General features: G+C 32.1%; 1 protein-coding gene across 12 annotated transcripts in view; it reads right to left on the minus strand.

The window, feature by feature from the left end:
* Positions 1-26,883, minus strand: part of LOC124362807 (potassium voltage-gated channel subfamily H member 6) — a 608,699-nt gene that overhangs the window by 20,260 nt on the left and 561,556 nt on the right. For 6 of the 12 annotated variants that reach the window (XM_046817627.1, XM_046817628.1, XM_046817624.1 and 3 more), the window contains 10 exons: positions 24,632-24,825; positions 22,781-23,010; positions 19,882-20,009; positions 18,716-18,811; positions 16,005-16,145; positions 13,586-13,756; positions 10,682-10,835; positions 8,371-8,479; positions 6,106-6,209; positions 487-616 (listed from right to left, as the gene is read on the minus strand). In XM_046817627.1, coding sequence (XP_046673583.1) covers positions 487-616; positions 6,106-6,209; positions 8,371-8,479; positions 10,682-10,835; positions 13,586-13,756; positions 16,005-16,145; positions 18,716-18,811; positions 19,882-20,009; positions 22,781-23,010; positions 24,632-24,825 — 1,457 coding nt within the window. The remainder of the gene's footprint in view (positions 1-486; positions 617-6,105; positions 6,210-8,370; positions 8,480-10,681; positions 10,836-13,585; positions 13,757-16,004; positions 16,146-18,715; positions 18,812-19,881; positions 20,010-22,780; positions 23,011-24,631; positions 24,826-26,883) is intronic. The other 6 variants (XM_046817630.1, XM_046817629.1, XM_046817633.1 and 3 more) reach the window with 6 other exon arrangements.

A 26,883-nucleotide genomic window follows, 5' to 3' on the forward strand; every position in this document is an offset into this window, starting at 1 on the left:
TATGAATGAAATATCCCTTACTTACCACATAAACACTTTCAAACTCTACTCAAGGCTTGTCATACACCCTGTAAGTACCGATATAACAAGCTTACATCAGTAAGCTAATCATATAGTAAAAATGTATTAAAATCATCTATCTATGGGCATATTGATTATTATCATTCTCTGTTATGTTGGGATAACTTTTATATTATTATACATAATTTCCTTAGTGTTTGTTGTGATGCAATGAGTTTAACACATAGATTTTCCGTTAAGATGCTGAACTATTGCATGTTCATTACCATGCTTCTTGATTTTTTAACTTAAATATACATGCAGTTTATAAGTTAGGATTTAAAATTTGAAGAAGAGAGCAAAGTAAATTTCTAAAAGTGTACTCAAAATGTTGTATATAACACTTAACAATTGTACATATCATAAAAATTAATCTGGCCAAATTTTACTTCAACAAACATTCTCATGGCTCTAAGTGAATATTACCTGGGAAACATCAACTGGCTGAGACTGACTCCGCCTGGGAATAGCACTGTTCTGGGCCCGAGGTGACAGGCTCGGAGGCCATCTTGTGGGGGCAACCTCACCTCCCACTGCTTCCTCTTGTGTTGCACCCCTGGACATACACCACATAGTTTCTACAGTTTACCAAAAGCAGCTATCAAAAAACTATTAATACAACTTAGAGCTTTATTCTACTTATTATCTTTTATTTATATATATATATATATATATATAGTACGCGCGCTGAAGGTTCGGCTCCGAGTCAACCGAGCGGACTATGGCGGGGGACGGGTGGATTGCCCGATATAACAACTGTTCTGCAGACATCCGCCAATGTTTGACCCGCTGCAGTCTGAATATTTATTGTCCCTGTTCTCAGGATTCTTTATACAACAGTGTTTCGTATTCATTCATCTGTCATAAAATTAGTTTATAAACAATACACCCCAAAACACTTTCTATTCGAATATAATACAATGAAATTCAACATAATTTCATTGAAGTTTAAACTTTTAGTTTATCACAGATCACCACTATGGCCTAAAGTGTTTTTTTTTTTCAGAAATAAACTATTGCAAAGTGATTCAATGTTAAACTTTCAAATGGTATTGCCGTGTTGCATTTACGTGAATGGGCCATAAACTGTAGGGCAGCGGTGTCGGTGATGCATTCCACTTCAGACTAAGTTACGGCTAACCTAAACTATGTATCTGAAAAAAAGTTAAATCTAAAATTAACTTCAGTTCATTCAGAAAAACTTTCCCGCTTGTGAAAGTTTCCTGACCAAATAATAAAAACAAATCCTCACATACAAACTTTTTTGTATCACAATTTTGGCACAGTTAATTTTAAAATATATTTTATTGAAGAAAAGTAATAAAACATTGAAACTTAATACATCCATTAGCATTGGCATAAACAGGAAAATATATCTGCGAAGTTTCAGAATTTTATTTGTACAGGAAGTTGGTCTAACCATAAGTTGATTGTCGAGCGAGAATTAAACATTGCCGTCCGTGACGGATCATTGGAGAGTCAATGTTTTTATTTGGTTAGTAGGGCAACGACAGGGCCGAACCTTCAGCGCGCGTACTGTATATATACATATATATATATATATATATATAGGACCAAAGGAGCAAGTACTTTTTGTGAGTCTTCCTTATTTTATATATATAAGTTTTGCTGCTCGCTCAGACAAAAGACGGTTTCTTTTTTTGGAATGCATTTATGAAAACATACTAAATGTAAGCCCTGTGGGAGCTGAAGTTACTGGTGGCCCAAATATGTTATTTTATATATATATATATATATATATATATATATATATAAACATTTCTTACTAAGCTTGAACGTAAATTTCTCATTTAGAAAGCTAGCGTATTACTACTACATTACAGAGCCCTACTTTTTTATGATTCAATTATTTTCCATTTAGCTGCTTCCAATACACAAACAAACATGTGATTTGAAGACCAAATTCTTCTTAAATGGATTTAATATTTGTTACATGTGTATGAAAGGCAATTGGCTAATTTAATGTTTTAAAAGATTGACTAAACAAAAGTACTTGCTCTGATAGGACCATATAAAAGGCAAGCATAGTCATTCACGAAGACGAGAAGAGCTTCTAGTGACTTTTAATTGTTTTATTATACATTGGTTTCTCATATTTTGAACAGGAAACATAAAATGAATCAATCTGTGTTGCCTGTTGTTTCTTACAGATATAATGAGTTTTCTGGGCTGATCATTTTCTAGGACTTACAAGTAGAAATTTAATTCAGGAGTTATGACTGTATAATAATAAAAGTATAACACATAAGAGGGTAATTTTTAAAGTAAGAAACGTTTTGGATCAAGGAGCACTTTATGTATGAACTTAAATTGTATCACAAACAAATTTATGAACATTTTTTCACTTCTCTACATAGTCACCATAAACATTTAAACCTTTTTCAACTCGTGGCACTAACTTTTGGATCCCATCATCAAAGAACTCTGCCTCCTGAACGTTAAACCAGTTAATAACGGTTTCTTTCAACATATTAACATTTTCTAAGCGCTTCCCACAAAAAGTTTCAACTTGTTTTGGAAAAAGATAAAAGTTTGATGGTGCTAAATCAGGGCTGTATGGTGGATGATCCAGCTATTCCTAACAAAACTTGTGCAGCTGTGTCTCTGTTTTTAGCGCAATGAGAGGCCAAACATTGTCATGAAGCATAGCAACACCGCTAGAGAGCAGGCTTCGCCGACATTTCGAATAGCATGCCTAAGCTTCAATAACTTTTTACAGTATCTCTGTCTATTTATTATCTATCAAAAGTATGCCTTTCATGTGCCATAATTTTTAACTGTGGCCATACCATAATATTCCTTTTTGAAGGTTCTTGCTTGAATTTTCGTGGCTTCATTGGAAGTTTGGGTGATGCCACTCACTGAATTGATGTTCAGTCTTTGGAGTGTAGTACACAACTTATCTATCTGCACCAGTCACAATGTGACTTAAGAACTCATCAACATTCTTGTGATAGCACTCTAAAAAGAAAAAAAAAAAGTGCCATACGCTTTGCTTTATATTCTTCTGTTAAAATTTTTGGCACCCAACTCACACTTTTTTTTGTAACAAAATATATCAGTTAACAATATTATAAACTACAGACCTTGAAACTTGTGGAAATTTCTGATGACTTTCACCAATAGCGAAGAGCCTGTTTTTGGTGAATTTCCTCATCAACTTATTGTGTCAAGTCTTCATTCATGACAGTAGGCTGTCCAGGTCATTCTTCATCATGAAGATTTGTCCTTCCTTCATTAAAAAGCCTACACCATTTTAACACATTTCCATTGTTCATTACACCTTCACCAAAAAATTTCAAAGGTGCTGGTGAACTTCAGCATTGAATGGACAAACTTTTTTTGCATTTAAAAACCAAATTACTGAGCACACTTCACAATTGGTGGGATTAATCATTGACTTGATGACAAACAAAGCATTCAATCACACAACCAACACCGGCAGAGACGAAATGTAATAGTCCGGTCAATTTATACATTGACCCTTGCAAAAATTCCCAAAAAGCTGAAAATTTGCATAGATGTTAGGGACACCATTGCTATGAAATTGTGAAAAGTCCCCATCGATCCCATGTCTGCAAATTTTGTTATCCAAGGTCGAATTTCACAAAAATAGGTTTTTTGAATTTTTCAGCGAAACGTTTACTTTTATGAAAAAAGATGTCAGACAAAAATTGTAGATCATGCAATTATCTACAAAAATGCTCCTTATGCTTTTTTTAATAACACTAACCATTTTTGAGAAAAAATAATTACAAAATTTTCTTACGCTGTATTGTCTATAATATGAACACGTTTCCACACCACCCATGAGGTAGTGTACCTAGCGCGAGTTTTTTAATATGGTTTCCCCGGTAGGCCTATTCCAGTAAAATTTAATGAATGTTTGGTTATTCTTCTTCTTTTTAGTCGTTGCACTCTTGTAAGTGTGGTCGTTGTCAATGAGGTACAGCTCGAGTGACAAGTCCATATTATTTGATTGTAAACCTATTTTATTCATCATCATCGTCATTAATTATTTCCTCTTCTTCCCCTCCATCTTCTTCTCTCTCTCTATTTTCTTCTTCATCCTCATCTTCTTGAGTAGATGTAAATTGTACTAACAGCGATACATCAGTTGTTTCGTCGTTCATGTAAAAACCTTCTTCTGTTGGAGATTCAACATTTGGACACGATTGGCCTTGACAAGTGGTGCACGCTATTGAACAAAATAAGCCTACTTTTTTTGCAGCCGCATCTTAAGTTAAACCCCTTTTTGCAGTTCCAAAAAACAGAATTAAGGAGGTTTTCTGGTTCAGGTGGAAGAAGCGTGTGGGTTGGTTCCAATGCATTATTGATATGCTTCCAACCACATTGTTCTGGGTCTAGTTGATTACCAAGCCACACCTGAACCTAGTAATATATACGATAAAACTGTTGGTGAGCGGAAGCCGCGGTTGGAGAAAGGCAGGCTAATTGCACACGTTTTTTATTACGTATTTGTTTCGCAAGAGATAAGTAACGTAATTTTTCTATGGAAGTAATTTTTTGGAGCTCTATAATATACAGACAGAAGAAAGCGAGTTTCTGGTGAAGAGTTGATATCTTTGAAAGCTTGTGCACAAGTAATAAAATTTTCTTTTTAAAACAATTAAAAAATTGTTGTTTTACCCCTTCGAAACATTGCTGATGTTGTATCACAGCCAGTCATAGCATGTAAAAACTATATATGATTGAACCGATTGATTATCTGAGCTGCTTTCATAACTGAGTCTTTAAATGAAAGAGTTATAACGTTACAAATTTTACGACGAGATTTCTGTGCTTGCTTCTTTTTGTATTCCTCACTCAACATGTCGCCGCAAAATAAACAACGATTTTTAAAAGAAAAATATGACTCACTTACATGTGATCTAGTACGAGGAGGACTTTTTGAGAGGTAATAGCTGATTCCTCTTCATGTTGCCGTTTTGTACTCTTTCTATTGTATTGTTTGTGACACTGGACATGATTTGTCACTGAATTTACATTCTTCAAGTAATCAGTAAATTGATTCCTCCCTTGAATACTTGCGTTAAGTAACGTCTTCATGCCATGATCAACAATAACACATTCACTTGAAGATAAAATTTTAGTGCAAATACACTATTGTGACATTTTCAACAAAAAGTGAATATAGCACAAACTTTAGCAGAGAACATTTGAAACAACTACGTGTTTTCACTACGAAGGAATTTTAAAGACTAACAGTGATTTAGGTGCGACCTAAGAAAAGCAGGTAGACGGCCACTCGAACAATGGAATGACAGGCAGATGTTCAAAGGGCACATGGTCCCTTAAAATTAGGGACTCCGTTTTTTTGATATCATATTCTCAGAATTATCGGTCAATATGAATGTATTAGTCACGCAGACTTATAGTTTTACTTAAATTACACGCACAATGGTATCATAGGCAGCTTAGTCGTGCTTATTATGGACAATACAGCGTAAGAAAATTTGTAATTGTTTTTTTCTAAAAAATGGTTAGTGTTATGAAAAAAGTATAAGGAGCATTTTTGTAGATAATTGTATGATCTACAATTTATGTTTGACATATTTTTTCATAAACCTAATCGTTTCGCTGAAAAAATTCAAAAAACCTATTTTTGTGAAATTTGACCTTGAATAAAAAATTTTGCAGACATGGGATTGATGGGGACTTTTCACAATTTCATAACAATGGTGTCCCTAACATCTATGCAAATTTTCAGCTTTCTGGGAATTAATGCAAAGTTACCCCTATTTTTTGGCTAAATTGACCGGAATATAATGGCATTGTAGTGGGGAATGACCAAGAGTGGCTGATCTTGAACAGACATCACGTGACAGGATGTGCGGGCCCAATGTGCAATCAGTACTTTCAATTTTTAAGATCCTCGTACATCTATTCTGCAAGAAAACAATTGATCACCTGATGGCCTTAGTTTTGTCTAAGGAAAATAGTATTGCTAAATATCAGAACCACAAGTGTAATTTAGATGAAAGTTTTGCCCCAATGTTGTACCTGGATAAAGCTGATGAGGAATGTAAACTGCGGCTATTCTGTGGAACACTTGAGCTTCTTTGGACAGACGGTCTCGGCCTCGCACTGGTCTCTAGCCATGGGGGCTGGAAAACAATTTTATGTCTAACATATTCATACCAAATACACAAGTATTACTTTATCACTTTATAGACTATCTATTGTAATTAATTTTAAAATATGCACATGTTCGGAAAAGTGGTTAAACAATACACATTATCAACAAATTTTAATCAAAATATATACAAAAATATAGTCTATAAATATGTAATGTTAAAATTATAAAATAATAAATAAAAATAAGCATTTTTAAAACTCTTGAAAAATGACACTGCTAGTGTGTACTCTGTTGTGGTATCTCTTAACCCTTAAAGAGTAAGCATATGCGCGCGAGGATCGACTTTGCTCTGAACGCCGTAAGCGCGTAGACGCGCAATATACTTGATTTTACTATTTGGCACTGTTAGTTCAGAGTTTGTCCGCTAGACTGTGAGGGGTGTATGTTACAGTAGTGTAGCGGGCTGTGCCACATCTCGTGACAATCTTTGTGTTTATCGATCGATACTGAACCAGTTTTTGTTGAACAGCTGGCAGATTGGTAGTATTGCTCAACGCCGCAAGCGCATTTATGCGTACGTCACTGCCTCGCCGGGCAGCTCTTGTGTTCTTCTTCATATCTTGTTGAAGCAGTGCGAATAGTGATCGGTAAACTACTGTGTAGTATTATGTGTTATATGATCATCTTTTTTATGAGAGTTATATATTTATAAACTTTTGAAATAAACAGTTTTTTTTTTTAAAGTCTTTTTTCCTCGTAGAAATATTTTTTACTCCTATATTTATAATTTGTATTTTGGCTCTTGTTCCGAAATTCTACATTTATTTTTTATTATTTATATTTAGACTTGTTTTTTACTCCAATAAGTGTTACAATCTTTTATTTACTTCTATAAACATCTGAAAACCATTTTGTAATTATAAAAATAACACCCGTTAGAGGACTAAGAATTTGGAAAATATTTGGTTTTCAAATTTTTGGCATGAAAATTTAATTTTTTATAATAACTTTGTATTAAATATGTAGGCCTAATATACTTATTTTCTAGTTCAATTCTAGTACATATAAGCACGCAATGCCATTATTTATATACATAATAAAAAAAAAAGGAAACAGTAAGCATTGGGTAAAAAAATTATAAAGGAGCTGGGAATCCTATGTATTTTGGAAAATAAATATGATAAAAGATATTTTTTTGCAGTTTCTGTTTTATTTTGTTACCTTAAAAAAGAAATTAAAATTAGCGTTGAGAAAATCTAATTTTAATTTTTTTATAATAAATGAGCGCTAATCCAGAGTTTAGCTGAAACTGTTTGGCGCTTTAAGGGTTAAGGTTAATTTATTATATATGCGAAAGCTTACATCTTTGTTTTCTGGTATTCATATTCTTATAAAAATCACACACAGAAACTACAAAAAACCTTGTTTACAGTAACAAGTGAAATGCTCAAAATCCATCTGGTTTTTTCAGCTACCAAAGAATAGAAGGTGGTAAGACTGCAACTTAAAACCAATCACCTTATAGAAAGTTGATTAGTGGATTAAAATAGCAGCCTGAGCAACATGTGTATTTTAGTAATAATCTGTTTTAAACTAAATCTCTCATTACATTGAACTTTGGTAGCCCCTGGTGCAGAACTCTGACATTGGGTGTTCTAAAATCTACATAAAGCAAATCTAGAGCTTAAAAGCTTTTGACTGACACCAGATATGTACATAAAATAATTGTTGTTACCTAAAGTTGCTGTAAAACATCAAGAGATCCTTTTCATAATATAGATATTAAAGTGAGACTCTGGAATGTGAAGTAACTTTTGTGACAAACTGTGTTTATATAATAAGAAAATAATATTCTGAAAAATGAATACTGATCATTTGTTTGCTTTTGTATATATACCCTTGAAGGTTTAATAAGCAAATTTCATTATAAGATATTTATTTACTATTTGTCGGTAAATTAAAAGTAGACCAGATTAATTAACTGGAATGCTATGAACTACAGAAGAGATAAAGACAGAAACCTCACTGGATTATAAATGTTCGCTGCACGATCTAACGACCAGGTCTAATAGTAGGCCTACAATTAATAGGACTAGTAGAGCACAAGTGAATACTACTGCCTGGTCCTAATTACTAACCTCAGTGAGAGCTTTGAACTTTTCATTATTTTTTGAAAACCTTTAACTTACCTCCCTAGAATCTGGCATTGAACTGGCAGGCTTCATTCCTTGTTGACGAAGTAATGCTAGTATCAGTCTTACATCAGTTGCTACTGAGTTCTCTAATGACTCCAAGTGCCTGTTACAATACAAACTTTTAGTACCAGATGGTGGCAAATAATTCTATTGAAATACAAAATTCATTTAGGATTACAAGAACAAGAGCTAAAATGTACGTGCCACATATATAGTTCTTAAAATAATCTCAGTTCTTAGGCTTATGCGGCTAAAGTGATAACTAAATTCTGAAAGTTTTCTGATGAACACCATGTTAAAGTTAACTAACATGATTAAGTTATTGAGATATTTCAGCCTCACTATGAAGAATTATTTTCAGTGAACGGATGTTAAACTGAAAATGCCAATAATACATAATTGTCTGTGCAGGGAAGTTGAAGAATAGAATAGAAACAATTTTTTATTAAAGCAAAATAAAGAACCCCTTTTTTTGGGTGGGAGTGGTATCGTGATTGTTTGAAGATTTAGTAATCAATAGCTAATATGACCATCAAAAATCAATATGGTTTCTTTATCACTATTTTATTTGTTGAAATTATTTTAGTCCTTGATTATTTATAAGGTGTCTCTCATTATCCTTGGATAGTACAATACCAATTTAGAAAGTACCATTGTTTTGACAATACCTATTGCATGTTTCGTTTTGTAATTGTGATCTGCTTTGGCAGATTTTTCCGTATCCTAATGGATACATATGCCTAATGTGTTCAGTAACTTGTGTAGGCATTAAACCGTATATTTTCCCAATGTAAACTGAGCCAAAACTACAAGCAATTTTTTAGACTCCAGGAGTACACAAGACAACTTGTTACATGATCAAAAGTTAGATGAGAAGTTAATGAGATGAAGAAAAGTTGACTTGTACAACTGGAAATCTCCACACCCTTTAAACCATGATGTGGCTATTTCTGTTTAGGCAACCGAAAGAACAGCCTACTTGGATATCTTCCTTGAGTTCCTTAAACACATTAATATTAAATGATTCGAGGAAAGTTCTTTCAGATATCAATAAAATGGCCTGCCGGAGTATTTTGGCACAACTACTCCATATTACTGCTTACATTCCATTGAATGAGATAAGAAATTTTGGTTATACTACTATAGCCACTGAACACAGGGAGTTTGGAAAAAAGGAGTAAAAAAGAACTATACTTTTAAGGAGCTTTAAGTGAGAACTTTTCTTTAGAAAGTGGAAGTTAAGATCAAACACCACAAAGACAGAAATGACCTGTTTTCATCTCAATAAAAGATGAAAACTATAAGCATTATACCTTTGTAACATAAAACGATGGCAAATTATGCCTGAAATCTTATTATCTTTTCAAACCTTCCATCGCCAATAACAAACTTTAAACAAAGAAAACTATGAGTTCAAGGTAAATTTTGTTGTTATTCCTCTTCTTCATATTACTCGTGTAATATCCACATTACTTGTGAGTTACATGAGATTGCTTTTTGACATTTAAAAGCCATCTTCCAAAGCCTGTAGGGAAAGTTAGACATCAGGAAAATAGTGCAGAATCTAATTTTTAAAACATGAGGAGCCAATACAAAAGTTCTGTGTATATCAGCTTTGTCTTTGGAATGTTTCACTGCTGAATACTGACCTCTTCTATGTCTCTACAGTGCTCACATTGGAGATGTTAAAGTTTAATTTAAGAGGGATACGGAAACAATTAGTGGTACTCTCTTAGAAACTCTATTTACCTGTTTACAGTATTATGCAAACTTTCCTCTTAAGATCTTATGCAGAGAAACTATTTTACAAGAGTACAGTAAATAAAAGAGTATTCCCAATTGCTCATCTTACAGGATCTCCCACCAGAGAGAATTCCCTGATGATTCTGGAAACAATCTATGTATCTAGATTTTTGGTGCCCCCCACCCCAAGGTATTATTGATCTTCCCAGAAAAAAGTGAATCATACCGAATACATTTCACATCAATAAGAATAGATGAAATGTTTGGAAACCATAGTGGAAGGTCTTTAAGCAATCCTGTGACAGCTGTAAAAACTATTAAACAATAAGTCACAACATTATTCTCTGCAGGAGCTTTCAGGAAGAATTTTGATGTATCCATGGAATCAGTGTAGCTGCCCTAAATATATTAAAAATGTTGGACTTGGTTGTGTGAAAGGATATCAGTTTTAACTTATACCTTCTAATAATTAGCATATATTCACAAATAAAAGAGGAACTGGAGTTTGTAAATGTAATATACTAAAATACTAACGATAGATATATGTAAGAATTGTACCCACCTAGACAAGCGGTCTATCCTAGAATTAATATCACTATCGTAGCCTCTCGCGTAACCACAGTTACTGCAGCAGTGAGATGACTTCTCTGGTTCCTCCTGTTCCCCGGCATGTGTCGAGGAGCTGGGTGGTTGTTGTATCACAGATGAGGTAGCAACTGGAATACGTGCATTGTTACTTCTATGTTTCAGTTCTATTCTATATTTATCCTTTACACAAAACATGAGCCTTTGAGACATTGCCTGAATATGGAGGAGTTTGCCTCTGTAATAATTTGCCTAATGAGGTCAAATTAGAAAACTGTTTAGAGATTTTTACAAAAAATTGTAGGGCTATTTTCTAGAAAAAGTTTTTTTTTTTTTGACAGTGTAAATTCATTCTTAACTGAAAAACATTAAGTTTTTAATTGATTTGAATTGTGTATCTTTTAGTTCATGTTGAAGTAGGGATTTTACTATTTGCTGTCTATTATTTATTTTTAATGTTTAGTGATCAAGGTTTTATTTTAAAATGTTATTACTATATGTTTTATCTATACAATTCATATTTTACACTTAATTCATATTTAAATTTAGTTTATATTTTTTTTTAAACAAATTTAGATGTCATCTACCATATGGTTAAATGGCGTTATGTGACAGCAAGAAAAAAAAAATTACTTAATATTGTTAATGTACCAGTTTCTATTGTATTCAGTCAAGAGAACAATGAAAATTGTTAAATGAATTGTTGAAGTTAAATGAGGAGAGGAAGACCGTAATAAAATATTACTGTTGGTGTATAATATTGTTCTCTATTCACTTTGAGGAGGGAGCTATAGATTATATAAAGTTACACAGATGAAGACTGCTGTGATAAATTTAATAAGACTGCTAATTCACATTGTATCAATCACATTGAGAGAGAGAGAGAGAGCATATTAGAACTATATACCATGTCCAAGTTGAGAAGGATAAATATAGACAGCTTGTGTGTCAGATTGTACTCAATTAACTTACACAGAGGGGAACTGTTGGATGTGTCAAAATTAACAACTGTACATTGGATCATAATACATTAGATTGAACTGTTAATATGTCATGTTCAACTCTAATCACTCTACAGAGATATAATGTGTCAAATTTAACAAAGAGACATTACATTGTTTGTGTGTAAGGTTCTACTCTACTCTCTTTGAGAGGCTCTAGGGGGAACTATGTAATGTGTCAAAGTTAACTAGGATACATTAAATGGTTAGTGTGTCAGGTTCTACTCTACTCTCTTTGAGAGGCTTTAGGGGGAACTATGTAGTGTGTCAAAGTTAACTAGGATACATTAAATTGTTAGTGTATCAGCTTCTACTATACTCACTTTGGGAGAGTCTTAAAAGGAACTACATAATGTGTGAAAGTTAAAAAAGATACATTAAATTTAAGAAAAGAAATCCTACTATCTCAAATTTAAAATGTAGTGCAACTAATAAACAAATCATTACGTCAGATAATAAAACAAAAACACTGTGGAGAATCATCAATGCAGAGAAGCAGAGAGATCACTCCTTCAACACACCACCACACTTGGAAATAACTGGAAAAATAGAAGAAAACCCAACTCTGATTGCCAAACACCTAAACAATTATTTTTCAACCATAGCAGATTTAACTCTAGAAGAAAGCAAAAATCAGCTTCATAATAAGGAAACAATCTGTGAAAATAACATACTTTCCCAGTGTGATAATCACTCACTCACCCAAACAACAACTGAAGAAAGAGGTCTTAGAACTTATTGACTCACTGAAATTAAAGTTATCCTAAGGTATTGATGAAGTTCTATCAAAAGTAGTGAAGCACTGCGCAAAACAGTTAGCTCTTAGCCCTTTCTATTTATATTATTTACAAATGACTTCCCAAGTTTCATTGGTAACAAAAGCTTAAAGTCCATCATGTACGTGGACAACACTACTCTTATTTTGGCAAATGAAAGTGCATTAGAGCTGCAATATTCAAATTTCATCTTCAACTAGTATAACTATTTAGTACTGCCAACAGAATGACAGTTATAAATCTGTCAAAAACTACTTACATTATTTTTATTATGAGTAATGATTAAATATCAGGAACCTCAGGTACTCTCCAATTGAAAAAACAAAATTACTAGGTATAACTGTAGACAGCGATCTTACTTGGACTCTACACATAAATAAAATCTGTATAAAACATTATGTTCAGGAATCTTTGTTGTTAGAAGAATCAAATTTATTGCAGGACAGAAAGCTGCAAGAATAGCTTATTTTGAGCTGGTCGAGTACCTAATGTGATATGGCACTACTGTATGGAGAGAATATCCGAATAAAAATTCAAAAAACTTTTTGTCATCCAAAAAAAGGCCATTAGAACACTTGTAAATCTAAATCTATTTAAATAGCTACAAAGAAGCCTTCAAGTATCTACTAAAAATTATAGGCATATATATTCTATCAGTCATAACATATGTAAGAGTAGAACTATCATATACAAGGGGGGGGGAGGGTAAACATTCATTCATACAACGCCATGAGAGCAACAAGCAACAGACTACATTCTACAGGCACACCACACTACCAAGTACAGTAAGAAGACATCTTATACTGAATGCATGATAAACAACACACTGCCACTTCTGAGAAGACGATGGGAAGAGTATCAAAAGGGACTTCAAGATTGGCTTCTAGAACAACCCTGTTAGTATGTCAGGTTCTATTCTATTCACTTTGAGAGTGTTTTAAGGAAAATATGTAATGTGTCAAAGTTAACAAAGATACATTAAAACTGTTAGTATGTCAGATTCTATTCTACTCACTTTGAGAGTGTTTTAAGGAAAATATGTAATGTGTCAAAGTTAACAAAGATACATTAAACTGTTAGTGTGTCAGGTTCTATGCTACTCACTTTGAGAGGGTCTAGGGGGAACTATGGAATGTGTCAAAGGGCTGAGAGAGCCGGGGGTTGTGTAGTGCGAGTGCGAGGAGCCAGTGGTCACAGCTAAGTGGTTTTCCTCACCTGGGGACTGCTGCGGCAGAACTACGGTGTGCTGTGGACTAGGCAATCCGGACTCTGAAACTGCACATAATAACACTGTTATGCATGATGCCATCATTTTGTCTCTGTGAAATTTTTAGATAATATATAATAACACATGATGGTGTTAGGTGACTAATGCATGAGTTACATGAAATTTAATGATTAAAGTAATGCAGTTTTCTTGATATTTTGTTGTTTCCTTCCATTAATGGAAGTTACATTACATACCGGGAGTATAGTTTTACTATATTTTTAATGTGTAAGGTGTTTATCATCATTGCTGATTTGTATATTTCTTTCTTAACTACCTTGGATTAAACAGGTCCTCAAAATACTTAGATTCAAACTACCATGGTTCTACTGTATTACATGAAATCACGAAATCGAGAGCGAATAAACAATTAAAAACACTGAGTGGAAGAACAGTTCTAGCTGGAACCACAAACCATTTTGAGAGTGCCGTGGGAAAAGCTGTTTTTGAATGTTTTGTGGGTAGTCTGAGATTCTAATGAGCTTTAAACTGTACTGCCTAGCATAATCTGACCTACAATTCTTGGAGTCTAACCTGTATAAATGAGCTTATCTGTAGTTTCATTCTATTTCAACAAATCTTTATATATACGGTATTTTATATCTTTGAAAATCAAAAACCAAATAAGTTTAAAGAAATACACAGTAGAAGTTGCAAATAACTCAGTTTTATAATAATAATACAAATAATTATTATAACAAAGTTAAAATTTAAACTATTTAATGTTGCACTTTTGATTGGTTGCAGAGTTTTCAAAGATGTCTCATTTTAAAAGTATGGCTTTACACGCCCTTAGGGGTCTGTATAATGTGTGGATTGATTTTTAGAATTACGTGTTTTAATTAAAAAAAGACTAAAAAAAAATTAAAGTTTATTGAATAAGTCAAAGTTGTTCCTTTAAAGTGAGCAATCTCAGAAAACTCAATGACAATCATAAAAAATGTAGTGGGATAAAAATCAAGGAAGCCGCCAGTACAATCAATTCTTAATATAAAAAAGATCTCTATTTAAATTTTCTTAAATTACACAAGAGTGAGATCCTTATTTTTACACCAAATATAATTTACAAAAAGCAACACACTCATCAAGTTATTTCCACTACTTTTTAATCTTTATTATAAAATATTTGTTTAATTCAAGCTACACCTAAAATAGATTGTGGCTATATTATAAATCACTTTAAAATAGAGGTTGATATTGTGGGTAAGATTAAAATAGTTGTTTTAAGAATGTTTGCATGACTTGACTCATGCTTGGCTTGACTTAAAAAAGGTACTTGCACATTGCATCTTTAAAGGTTTTAGTACAACAATATGGAATTCAAGTATGCAAGGCATGTTCGGGAAGCAAAGATACAAAAATGTTAAAGGCATAACAAAGTTACCTATACTGTTGTGGGAAGTAAATCAAAAGAAAAATAAGAAAGTCAATATACACCATCCGAGGTCAGACACACTGGAACTGTCAATTTCATGAGTTGTAATAATGATTACAGTGTCTAACACTGTTTCTAGTTCCACAGTATGATAAAAGATGTTGCAAAGTGTAAAATACAAATTGTTTGCCTCCAAGATTATTCAGCTGGTTGCTGTATGTGGTTCGAACTCAAAGAATGTGATGAAGTAATTCATTCGTTTGAAGAAGGGTTAACGTACATTAGAGAAGATATGATTTCTGTGTGTTATCTCTGCTAAATATGTTGGAAGTGTTTGAGAAAGGTTTATTAGATAAACGTTTGAATCCTGGTGAAATTCAGAGGAGATACAAATTCCAGAATCAGAGGGTCTCTGATGTAGTTACTGTTTTGTAAGAAATCATTTCTAAGTGTTTTGTTTAGAATGTTAAATGTATTTTCTTTATGAGTGCCATAAATGCTTTCTAACTGACACAAAAACACCCAAATTGATAGTGAATGAACCTTTCTTGACCCTATAGTAGTATAAAACTTTCAATCCAGATCCCACACTTTGTGATTGTTATTTGTTAACAAAACTGAAACTGAATTTGGGTGAAAACCTTTCAAAATGACAAAGTGTAAGAGTTTGGATAATACTTCCCTGCATGTTACAGTGGGCGATTGGTTTTTAAAAAGAATTAAAGAAACCTAAAAATAAACAAAACGTAATGAGCGCACCGATGACTATATAAAAGTAGAAGTTGACACAAAAAAGTTTTGATTTTATACCAGTTATTGTACTTTTACTTTCCGAACACACTTTGTGCAATACATAAAACCACAACATCAATACAACATACTTGGATCTTGATGCTCCAACAGGGGTTGAGTTTCTCTGGAGTAATCTACTATGGTAGGGGTAGGTGATAATCTCATGTCCAGTCTAGAGTGTTTCACATTGTGGGAGCTGCTGGATCGTTTGACGCGGGCCTCCGAGCGTCCTACATGACACAAGCAAGCATACCACTACGGCAAACAGGGTTAGGTCGGTAGGTACTACACTCCCTTCTATCAGGCAAGGGTTGTGCTAGTCGGGATCAGTCGTGTGGGAACGTTACAGTTATTCAAGAATCATGACAAAAACAACATTGGTTAATTACATAGGTAAATCTACAACCACATAAGAGGATAAAAATACACCTCAGTTTAGTCATTGCAATGCTGAGTAATGTTGCCATGTATTTTATGTATAACTTCTACAGGTGTCTTTACAAACCAAGTTCATTACATTACATGGGTAAGCAAACAAAATAATTAAAATATACATAGTCCCTTCAGAGATTCTTATTGATCTGAACAATTGGGATTATTTCTGGAAGTAAAACCCGTAGGGCAAAAGTATACTTTAAGTAAAACCCATAGATCAAAATTTACATTAAGTAAACTTAATTTAAACGTAACAAATTTAAATATCACCACGAACTTCAAATGTTTAAAGAAAAAATTGAACTTGTGCAACTCAATTTAGAAATATTGTCTCAAAATGTGTTTTTTTTCCTTAATTCTGTATTTAATAATGCAGAGTATTACAAGAATAATTAAAAATAATTGGCATATGTCCTAAGGGTTCTTATTCCGAAAATAGCCTCAATTATGTCGTTGGCACAATAACATATTTAAGAAATGTGTATAGCCTTATCAGAAAGACAAAACAGTTATACAAATTTAAATTGTTTAACTGTTAAACTATTTGTTAAAATCTTTATATAATTCATTCATTCACTACAAATTCCAGACTAGTATTAAGAGTTTTGGCAAAAATTCAAAATTTATTTCAAGTATAAGTATTTAGAACCTTTTTTTATTCAGAAAGTATTTTGGCAGGCAAATCAAGATATTACTTGATTTTAACACTCATACATTTTTGAATGTGTCAGAATAAAGGTTTTACATACCCTACACTTAAAATATATTTGAAATACTTTACATCATTATCTAAAAGTTTGCTTACTAAAACAAAAAGTGAGTTACAGTAAACATTTAATATATTACTTTAGATAAACTACAATAAATCAAAATGTGTTCTATGTTTTAACAAATAAGTTTCTGTGCCTGAGTAAAATTGATTTAAAATTATTACTCCTCAGATGAGATATAACACTGCTATTAAAGGCAGAGTTGAAAATCAGCTCGTATAAAACTCCACTAACACACCAAATAAAAAAAAATCACGAGCGGGTAATAATTTTTTAAGAAATAAAAACAATTTGAACATTGCACAAACCATCAAATAGATAAGGATTTATAAAAACATCTTATTAACTTTAACAATAAACTCATAAATACAAATTATTGTAAAGTAATCAAGTTAATAAAATACAAAAAAATTAAACAAATTTCATGGACATTGATATGATTTTAAAAAACAACGTTGTTTAGGCACATGGACAAAATAAAATGGAAGATGATACATGCAGTTGACAAACACAATTCAGGTACAACAAACATGCTTTTCACCTCATCAGTAAAACTTGTAACTCTGGAGAGCTCAGCTTTGTAATATTTTTATTCTTAAGGAATAGTTTTGGATAGTTAGTTTATAATCTCTTATACTTTAGCGTGCAACTCAACAATCGATTATAAAGAAATTATATAAGACAGTATTACATTTAGTGTAATAAATAGCAATTTCAAGATACATCTAATTTTCAGTTTTCATCACTCCAAATATATATTATGGTTTTTTATTAGAAAAATCTTATACATAATATGTGTTATTGTTAAATATTTTTTCAAAATTATTAAACTTTTTAATGGTGATGCAATTTTGACTAAAAATGTCGGCAAAATTTTCTTTGTTCAAAAACATGTTTTTGGGAGAGTCCCATGAACATACTTTCAATGTCTAAAATGCAGCAGTATACTTAGAAAAATTAGAATACATTTTGTTTTTTTACATTATGTTTTTAGACACACAGCTGATTATAGTTTATTTCTTAACACGTCTACAGCTGTTAAGGGGTTAACATGAGGGCACATTTATAAGTACACTATTTTTCAAAGTAATATTCCATGAGTAGCTGTTTTATATCACTTGGCATATTTGGTACATAAGGCATACTTTTAATTAACTATGTACAATTTTTGCCTTTATGTCATAGACACATTTAATTTATCAGGTTAGTATTATACCCATCAAAGTGAATTCTTTTATATATTAAGTGGAATTTATAGTAGTTCAATTATACTTAGTCAAACTTAAAAAGTGACGATACCACGTTGGTAATTTGGTATTGTAATAATCTAAATTATTTAACAAAAACACAGAAAATGTCAGCTTTCTGTTAAAATTAGCAAAGTTATGAACTACTACGTGAAAAGTAGCAAATAAATGTTCTGGAAGTAAAAGGGTTAAATAAAAGTAAACTAATCAAATTGGGCAATTTGAAAATACTAATAAGAGCATTAAACAAATTATTTTTATAGAATGGTTGGAAATAAACAAAACAAATTACTAGTCAATTACTGATTCAAGTCTGATCTTGTTAGAAGAATACTGAAGAATACGTACCAGACTGGGGTGGAGAGTCATCCCTGAGAACCTGCTTATTGTTGAATCCATGCAAACGGAGATCTGTCAGGCTACGTTTCAGGTGACTGAACATGCCTGGACGGGACACACACATCTACGTCTTCACTAACATTCCACACCTTAATCCTCATGCCACTTACATAGTTAGTTAAAACATATAAGAAAGATTGAACAATGTCAAAAAATCAATGTCTTTGAATAGTTTAACAAAAAGGGATATGATATGCATGGAATGAGTAGAAAAGCAAACATTAAAGCACAGTCGTTGACGAGGTACTGACATGTTTGCTGAGTGACATGCGACATTGCTTTGAAAACTTTGAAAAAACTAGTATGGTATGGATAACATGCAACAAACATGTTAGGTATAAAAACTGGATGTTGATGTTTCTTAAATATTAAGAAAATTAAAATAGAATCCAAGAGTAAAGTAAATGCCTCTTTAGTGCTTTTCAACAGAAAATGACCAGGTAAATAACATATTATTATAATTAAATAGTGTTAGAACCTTAATAGAGTCTTCTCTATATGCTACTGAATAAGCCATTGAATGAAAAAGATTTTAAATAGTCACCTAGTCATAAGATTTCATAGAAAAAAAGTCCAAAATATAACAAGCATACCATACTAAAATTAAAAAATGTAATGTTATCTAAGGAAAAAATAATTAATTCTGCAATTTACAGAATGAATTCAAAAATAAAAAACAACAAGGTATCATCCATATTTAGCTTGTTTGTGTATTTTTTTTAACAAAAAATCAATTTTATGTTGCTATTAAATTTTTACATCAGAAAACAAATTGGTTAAGTAGAATGCAACGGTCTTACATTCTAAAAAGAGGGGTTTTTGACAACACTACAAATTATTTTTGAATTCTGATACTTTTTTTACATATTGGCGTCATTATCATTCATAATATTATAAATAAAATTACATACAATAGCTCAAAGTCAGCTAAGATCTTCAGAGTTTTATAAAAATACTTTTAGGCACTATTATTCATACTGATTAAAATTAGGCAGGTAACAATGATCACATTTGTTGAGTAATAATTGAAGTACAGGATTTTCAAACAAAAACATAAAGCTGTGCACCAATTGGGGGTTAAAACAGAAGAACAGACAGAACGTGATGCTACAAACCGGTAATAGAGTTCAGTGTCGCAGACCGCTGCTGGTTATTGTCACCAAACTGGAGATTCATCGGAGTAACATCTTGACCAGCCTTGTCCGTAGAGAATTCTAGTATTCCGTGACCACTGCATTTGTCACTGCGACACATAATAATGATAATATTATTATTGTCAATCATGTTGATATTAAATAAAAATTGACATAGACATAGTACATAATTTTAGACAGAAAAAATAATAGCTTAAAAAACTAAAAAAACACGCTTTTATAGCTAACCAAACTAAAAAATAGAAAATAATTTTTAATTACAAAGAGTTTATATTACACAAAAAAACCAACATACATTGGATCCAAATTTCTTAAATCCATTCCACTTGCTATCAAACAAGAAACAGAACATAAAATATTTAAAAGAAAGCTTAAGGCATACTTGATAGACAAGGCTTTATATTCATTAGATGAATATTTTGATTTGCAAATCAGGTAGTTTTATTTTAGTTTTATTATAGGCTTATTTTATATTAGTTTTTAGCTAGTTTAAACTGACACTATTCAAATGTTACATCATTGTAACTAAAACGAATAAAGATTTTTTTACTTTGACTTTATTATGGTAGTAGAAGGCAAAACAATCATTCATAGTCAATCACCTCAAAATAAAAGTATAATAAAATTTAAGTTATTAACAGAATAAATTAATTCAGAGTACAAAGTGTGGGGTGCTTGATATATTAAATATTACAATCATTCTATCGGTAATTATCTTTGAGAGGAGACTTATGAAATGTAGTAAAATGGAGACTTGAACGCTGGGTTAGCGCAGATCGCGCGCTAGCTCTATCTTTTTTACTCCACTACGAGGATCTATAAAAGAATTTATTAATCCTGACGGTCCTTATAAGGATAGTGGAAAACTATGATCAAATTATTGCATTTTCATCGGTCCTTGATACATATGCAAAGTTTGAAATTAATCAGACTTCTGGAAATTGGTGAAAATTATGCTCAAAGATTCCGTTACATACATAGATACAATCGAAGCTTATAAAACGCGTGTTAAATAAGCCAAGTCACAAATGTTTGGCAACTAATTAACTTAGTATTATAATAAATTATTATAACCTAATAAACTAAAACCTACAAAATAAATAACTAATTAAAGTTTAAAATGTATATATGTGGTTTTATATATCATTAACCCTGGGTTGATAAGGTATCTTGCCAACGATGCAAAACAGCAATTTGTGAGAATCGTGGCAACGATTCGTTTCTTTTACATCTATGTCAGTGCAAAACCTAGTTGAGCCTGATCCCAAGTGCACTAGTGGAAGGAATAGGAGCTACCACTATTGTTTCAGTGAGCCCTGTAGTGTAGTAGTCTATGAAGAACCCTTATAATGTAAGTACATTATACGTTTATATTGCATGGTCCTGTTGACTAATTCTTACTTGTTTCTTTGAATGTTTTAGTGAAGAAAAAAATAATTTGTGTGTTTTAATTATGTTGTCACAGTGACAAAACAATATAGAGTTCTTTTTAAATGACATGTTTCCAGTCGTGAATTAGTGTTTTTTATAATTTTTATTTTACACATGATGCATTACCAATCCAGTATCAACCAGAAAACAACAAATCAGAAATAATAACAAGTCAGAGTATAACAACTCTAGCAAAGGAGGATTTGACTCGTTGGACCAACCACATACAATTTTTTACAAGCAGAAAAACAAGACACTGGCGTCTCTGCATCTTTTATGGAATGATGAATATCAATTGGGTTAATTCCTACACCATCTATATGCATAACAAGGTATCCAAAGCAGAAGGTCCTCTTACAAGTAGACAAATTGCAAAGGAACTCAGCTGTGAGCTTCTTCGGCCTTGGACGATTACTAAGTGGCTATTTAGTACTAATGCAGTCATACTTAGTCTATTGGGCCCAACTATAGCAAAATCATACTTAGAAACTTTTGTGAAGTCACCTTAAGATAAAACCATTGGTTTTGAAAAACCTCGCCCGAAAATAACTCATAAATTAATGTCTTAAACACTTTAGGTAATAAAATAAATTGTATTAGTACAAATAAAGATTCTGATTCTATTTTATAACGAAAAACTTATATAAAACTTGTTCTTCCATGTAATAAATGCCTTAACCCTATCCTGGGCATTCGCCTCCAATTGTCTTGACTAGATTCTTGTATAGATGAGTATTCATTTAGATTTAGTTTACCTTATACGCTTAATTTTTCAAATACCACCATATTAAACAGAATTCAATGTCATTTACAATAACGTATCATAAGTAACAGTTTTGTTCAAATAGAGGTGTTAAAATAATAAAAACATGTATGTGTTCTCCCTTGACGGAGTGGCATTTAATCAATAATGTAGACATTTTTGGACTTCAAATTTTGACAGTGAGAAGCATTTACATAATAGACGTTTTAATTCAAATTTACAAAAGAATACAATCCAATCGATTTATTTCCCATCATAACAAGTAATCTACATTCTCTACCTGCTCTTATAAAAAGAAAACCCCATTTTATAACATCTTTTTCTTAATAGTCAGCATTTTTCAATAAACTACCCTAAGCGTGGAGGGATATTCTTATGTTAAAGGCCTAAGAAAAGAACTATTATTAAATATTTGCTTCAAATTAAAATTTATCATTTTTATAAATACACTTTTATAATATTTTTTGTCAGAATTCACCAGAAAATAATTTAAGATATGAAATACCATACTTCACCTAGTTGAGCTATATTTTACTAGAGTTTTAGCAAAAATGTCCTATTGGAGTAACAGATTTTAATTTAATTCTGTATTATGCTGGGCTTCAACATGTTAAAACATGCTCTGTATCTAGACGTAATTACAAAAATAATGAATAATCAACTTACTGGTGGTCTGAGCCCTCATCACTGGAACCTGCCCTGAAAGAGTGAGTGCTCTCGACGCTGGACTGGTGGAACTTGGCAGTGACAGGTGGGCGGAAGGTGAACCGTCGGACATCCATGTCCAGTCCACCCAGTCCACCACCTTCCCCGCCTCCTGGGTCCTGTGAGTTGGATCGGGAATGGTGTCTCCTGCTGATCCTCCCTGCTCTTGGGTCTACACCAGCCTGGTCCTCCTGTTCCAATACACAATGCTCATTAGTTTACATCTATAGTTGAGTTTCTGAAAAAAAATATTGGTTATATATAAAATGTGAATGACTTACTGATAATTTAAAGCATATCTTTAGATCATATTGGCTTAAATTAACACTTTTTCTAACTAATACACTTCATATCTATTTTTGAATATTGATATTAGGCTTACTTGAGTTGGACACATAACCTAATCATGTAAACTAACGTGTTTATTTAAAAAAGGAAGAAAATGATGCAGATATATCTAATTAGCTGGACAATGTGAATGCTTGCAAGTAAAAGTTAATCAAGTTTGATGATTGGAAAATTAAAAATTAAGTTTTAGTAAAACATCTACTTTTAGTACTGATAACCCTTTTTACTGTACATTATATAGTACCAATTATATATTTAGATTATTTGGCTATATAAGCTAAAAATTTAGTATATTTAAAAATTGTTTACTTAAAATCTAAATAAAATATAAAAAACCAGGAGTTATTGTTATGATTTTGTATTCAAGACACAAAAACTAGGTTATCCATACTCTTTTTCATTTTTATATCTGTTATTTTTGGTCATTAAGAAAAGAAAATTATTTAGAGTACTACTTTAACTCTCCAAATGATAGGTATTTTTTTTTAATAAGTTTAGCGAGTAAAATTAATTTCTTTGCTTAGCTAATACAAAAAATACAATGCAATGGAAAAAAGAAGCTAAAAAAGGCAAGTCATAATTGACAATTCTATCTAAAAAGCATTAAGCTACAAAAGTTGATAACATTCCAAGATATTTACCTTACGAAATAAGTCTATAGGCTGCATGAAGTAAATTAAAATATTACAGATTTAGAATAAAAGTAATTTTTAAGGTTTACTTTAGGTAAATTGTGGCAATAAAAGTAATACACTAATATTAATAACATGAATAATTTTCAACTACAAATAAATTAATAAATAATGATTGAGCCAAAGTAGAAATTAAGATTGAAGCTTAAGCTCAAACACTAACTTCAATTTTGTAACAATTAATTGTACTGGCAACAATATACTACTAATAATAAGCAAGGATATTATGTAGGAACTACTGTACTATTTAGCAATTGTAATACAGCATAAACATAAACATAATTCATGTAATACTACATTTTATTTAAAACAAAAATTATACCAAAGTATCTAAGTTATTTTGTTTAACATTAATCAAATTTCTGACAATTTATAAATAGATTAGACTACACAAAAGTACATTAAATAAACTTTTGTATACTGCTTGCAACACACTTAGAATCAAATACAAAACATGATGATAACAGAAGAATAAAGGAATGATAGGAAGGGCCCTGTTACCATCATGTTCCCTACACTACTGCCTCTGTTACCATCATATTCCTTATTCACTACCTCTCTTACCATCATATTCCCTACATCAAAACCTCCGTTACTATCTAATTATATGTGTTTCCAAAAATTTAATTTATAATGTGTTTCCTGGAAGAAAGTGAAGATGATAGGAAAGTTGTAAGGAAATCAGGAAGAACGGTACTGCAATGAAAGTAGGTTCTTGTGACAAAATGGTACATAGAAATTATCAAAATTTAATAAATTTATCAATACTTACATCTCTCATATAAAAGGTGATTTCCAAATTGTTTGTGAAAGACTGGTAAAACTCAGGATAAAGGTCTAGAACGTCTAGCAGGTCATCTCTATGGATCTTGTGTAGGTCGCAGTAAGTAAGGGCTCGAACATTGCAGCTAGACTTGCCAATTGTTGCATGGGCACATGGGTTCTCACCAAAAATATCATCTTTACCTAGAAAAAGAATAGAGAAATATTGTAATAATTATACATATCTGTAAGGGCACACACACTGGCACACAACACTGGTATACACGACACTGGCACTGGTCATGTTAGTGTAATAGATACTAGCTTACATTTTAATTAAAATGGGAATAATTACAGTAAAAATAAGTGATGAACAATGTTAACCCTTTCCACTCGTGTGTCGGACGTCGTCCGACATTGCTATTTTACAGTTTCACTCGTATGTCGGACGCCATCCGACATTGCAATGACGTCAGCTTTACTTTATTTTAGGCGGACTACGATGTTTCCGATTTGTGCTGCGATCGCACGGCATTCTCAGGAACTAATAAATGACAGCTGAACTACGATTGGTCGGCTGCTGATTTATTTTGCTTTGTCATTGTAGTCACGTTTCCTAATCAATTTTCAAACGCGTTCGCATTAGTGACTCGATATGTCGTTAACAAGTACATCTTTTCTTTCTGATTCAGAAGTTATTGCTGAATTAGAATGAAGAGGCAAGGAACATCAAATAAACATACAAAAGCCAACAGTTATCTGTCAGTATAACAAATATATGGATGGCTTGGACCAAGCAGACCACTATATTGCTTCCTATAAATTTTCCCGTAAATCTCTGACATGGTGGAGATAGCTATTTTTCTGGATGTTGGAAGTGGGAATAGTAAATAGCTTTCTCTTGTTAAACACGAATGAACAAAACCATGGAGAAAAAACTATTCAACACAGGAATTTAAGAGAAATCCTCATCACTGAACTTGTAGGCCATGTCCGTAACCCTATGAGTTTGAAGCGGGGTCGTCCTTATTCAATATCAGTACAAAAAGAAGAAAGGCTAAACAAACACCCAGCTCATCCAACAAAAAAAATCTAAAGACTGTGCTGTTTTGTAGCAATAGAAAGGTGCCAGGAGGAAGAAAGGAAACACTTTACTATTGTAAAACCTGTTAAAAAAATCCTGGTCTTCATCCTGCAGAGTGTTTTGAACGATACCATACCGTGCTAAAATATAAAATTATTAGTGTAAGTATCAAATTTTATATCTCTATGCTATAAATTACAAATAAAATAAAATTATTATACAATATAATAATCTATATACTTTATTGACTTCCAGTTTGCTAAAAATGGGTTTTTACTAAAAATATGCTAAAATAAATACGAGCTGAGGGGGCAGACTGGTGAAAAAAAATCCGAGTGGAAAGGGTTAAGTAATTTGTTATAGATATAGTAAATAATTTTTTACAGCAGTTCTTCCTCTCAAGCCAGTCTTAAATCACTATGAGAGACACACAAGTTTAATCAACAACTCTTTTTCTTGCTAGCATTGATGTAGGGATTAGTGAACACTTTACTAGCAACCAAATTTCTCTAGCCTCAAACAAATTTGGGCGTATGATACAGAACTAACTACAAATTAACTATGCATGATATAGAACACTTTGCCTGATAGCATAATGGCAACTTTAGGAATATCACAATCTGATCCATAAGCCTCATAACTGCATTGGTATTTCAATCACTTTACCAACTACCAGATCAAATCAACTTTATCCTTGAAATTCACTGTGTAAAAGTTGTGAAAATTAAAAATTTTTACAAAGGGTATTAAGATTCTTGTTATGTAAAATATGAATGTATACTAATAAAAAGTTAAAAAATATTAAGTATTTTGCATTGTGTAAGCACACACTATGATTTTTCTTTTTAATCAATAATTTCCTCTAAGAGATAAATCAGTCGTCAGCTGTGATAGTTTTGGTAGAGATTGAAACAACTATCAAACAATAATTTTTTCTCAGATCAAAGTTTTTCTTAGCTTGGTATACCTAAAACTAACCCATCAGTGGTGGGTTTTAATCTGTTTGTCTCGTATTCTGATGCTGATATGACTATTATTTATGAATTTGACATGTTTATTTTAATTGTATCAAGCTAAAAAAATGCAATCTGGAGAAAAAATATATAGTTCAATTTTTTAAATCTTTTTGATGCCCTCCCCATTTTTACCGCCACTGAAACTAATGTAGCTGAAACTTA

This window comes from Homalodisca vitripennis, chromosome 5 (genome assembly GCF_021130785.1).
Source record: "Homalodisca vitripennis isolate AUS2020 chromosome 5, UT_GWSS_2.1, whole genome shotgun sequence".
Classification (NCBI taxonomy): domain Eukaryota; kingdom Metazoa; phylum Arthropoda; class Insecta; order Hemiptera; family Cicadellidae; genus Homalodisca; species Homalodisca vitripennis.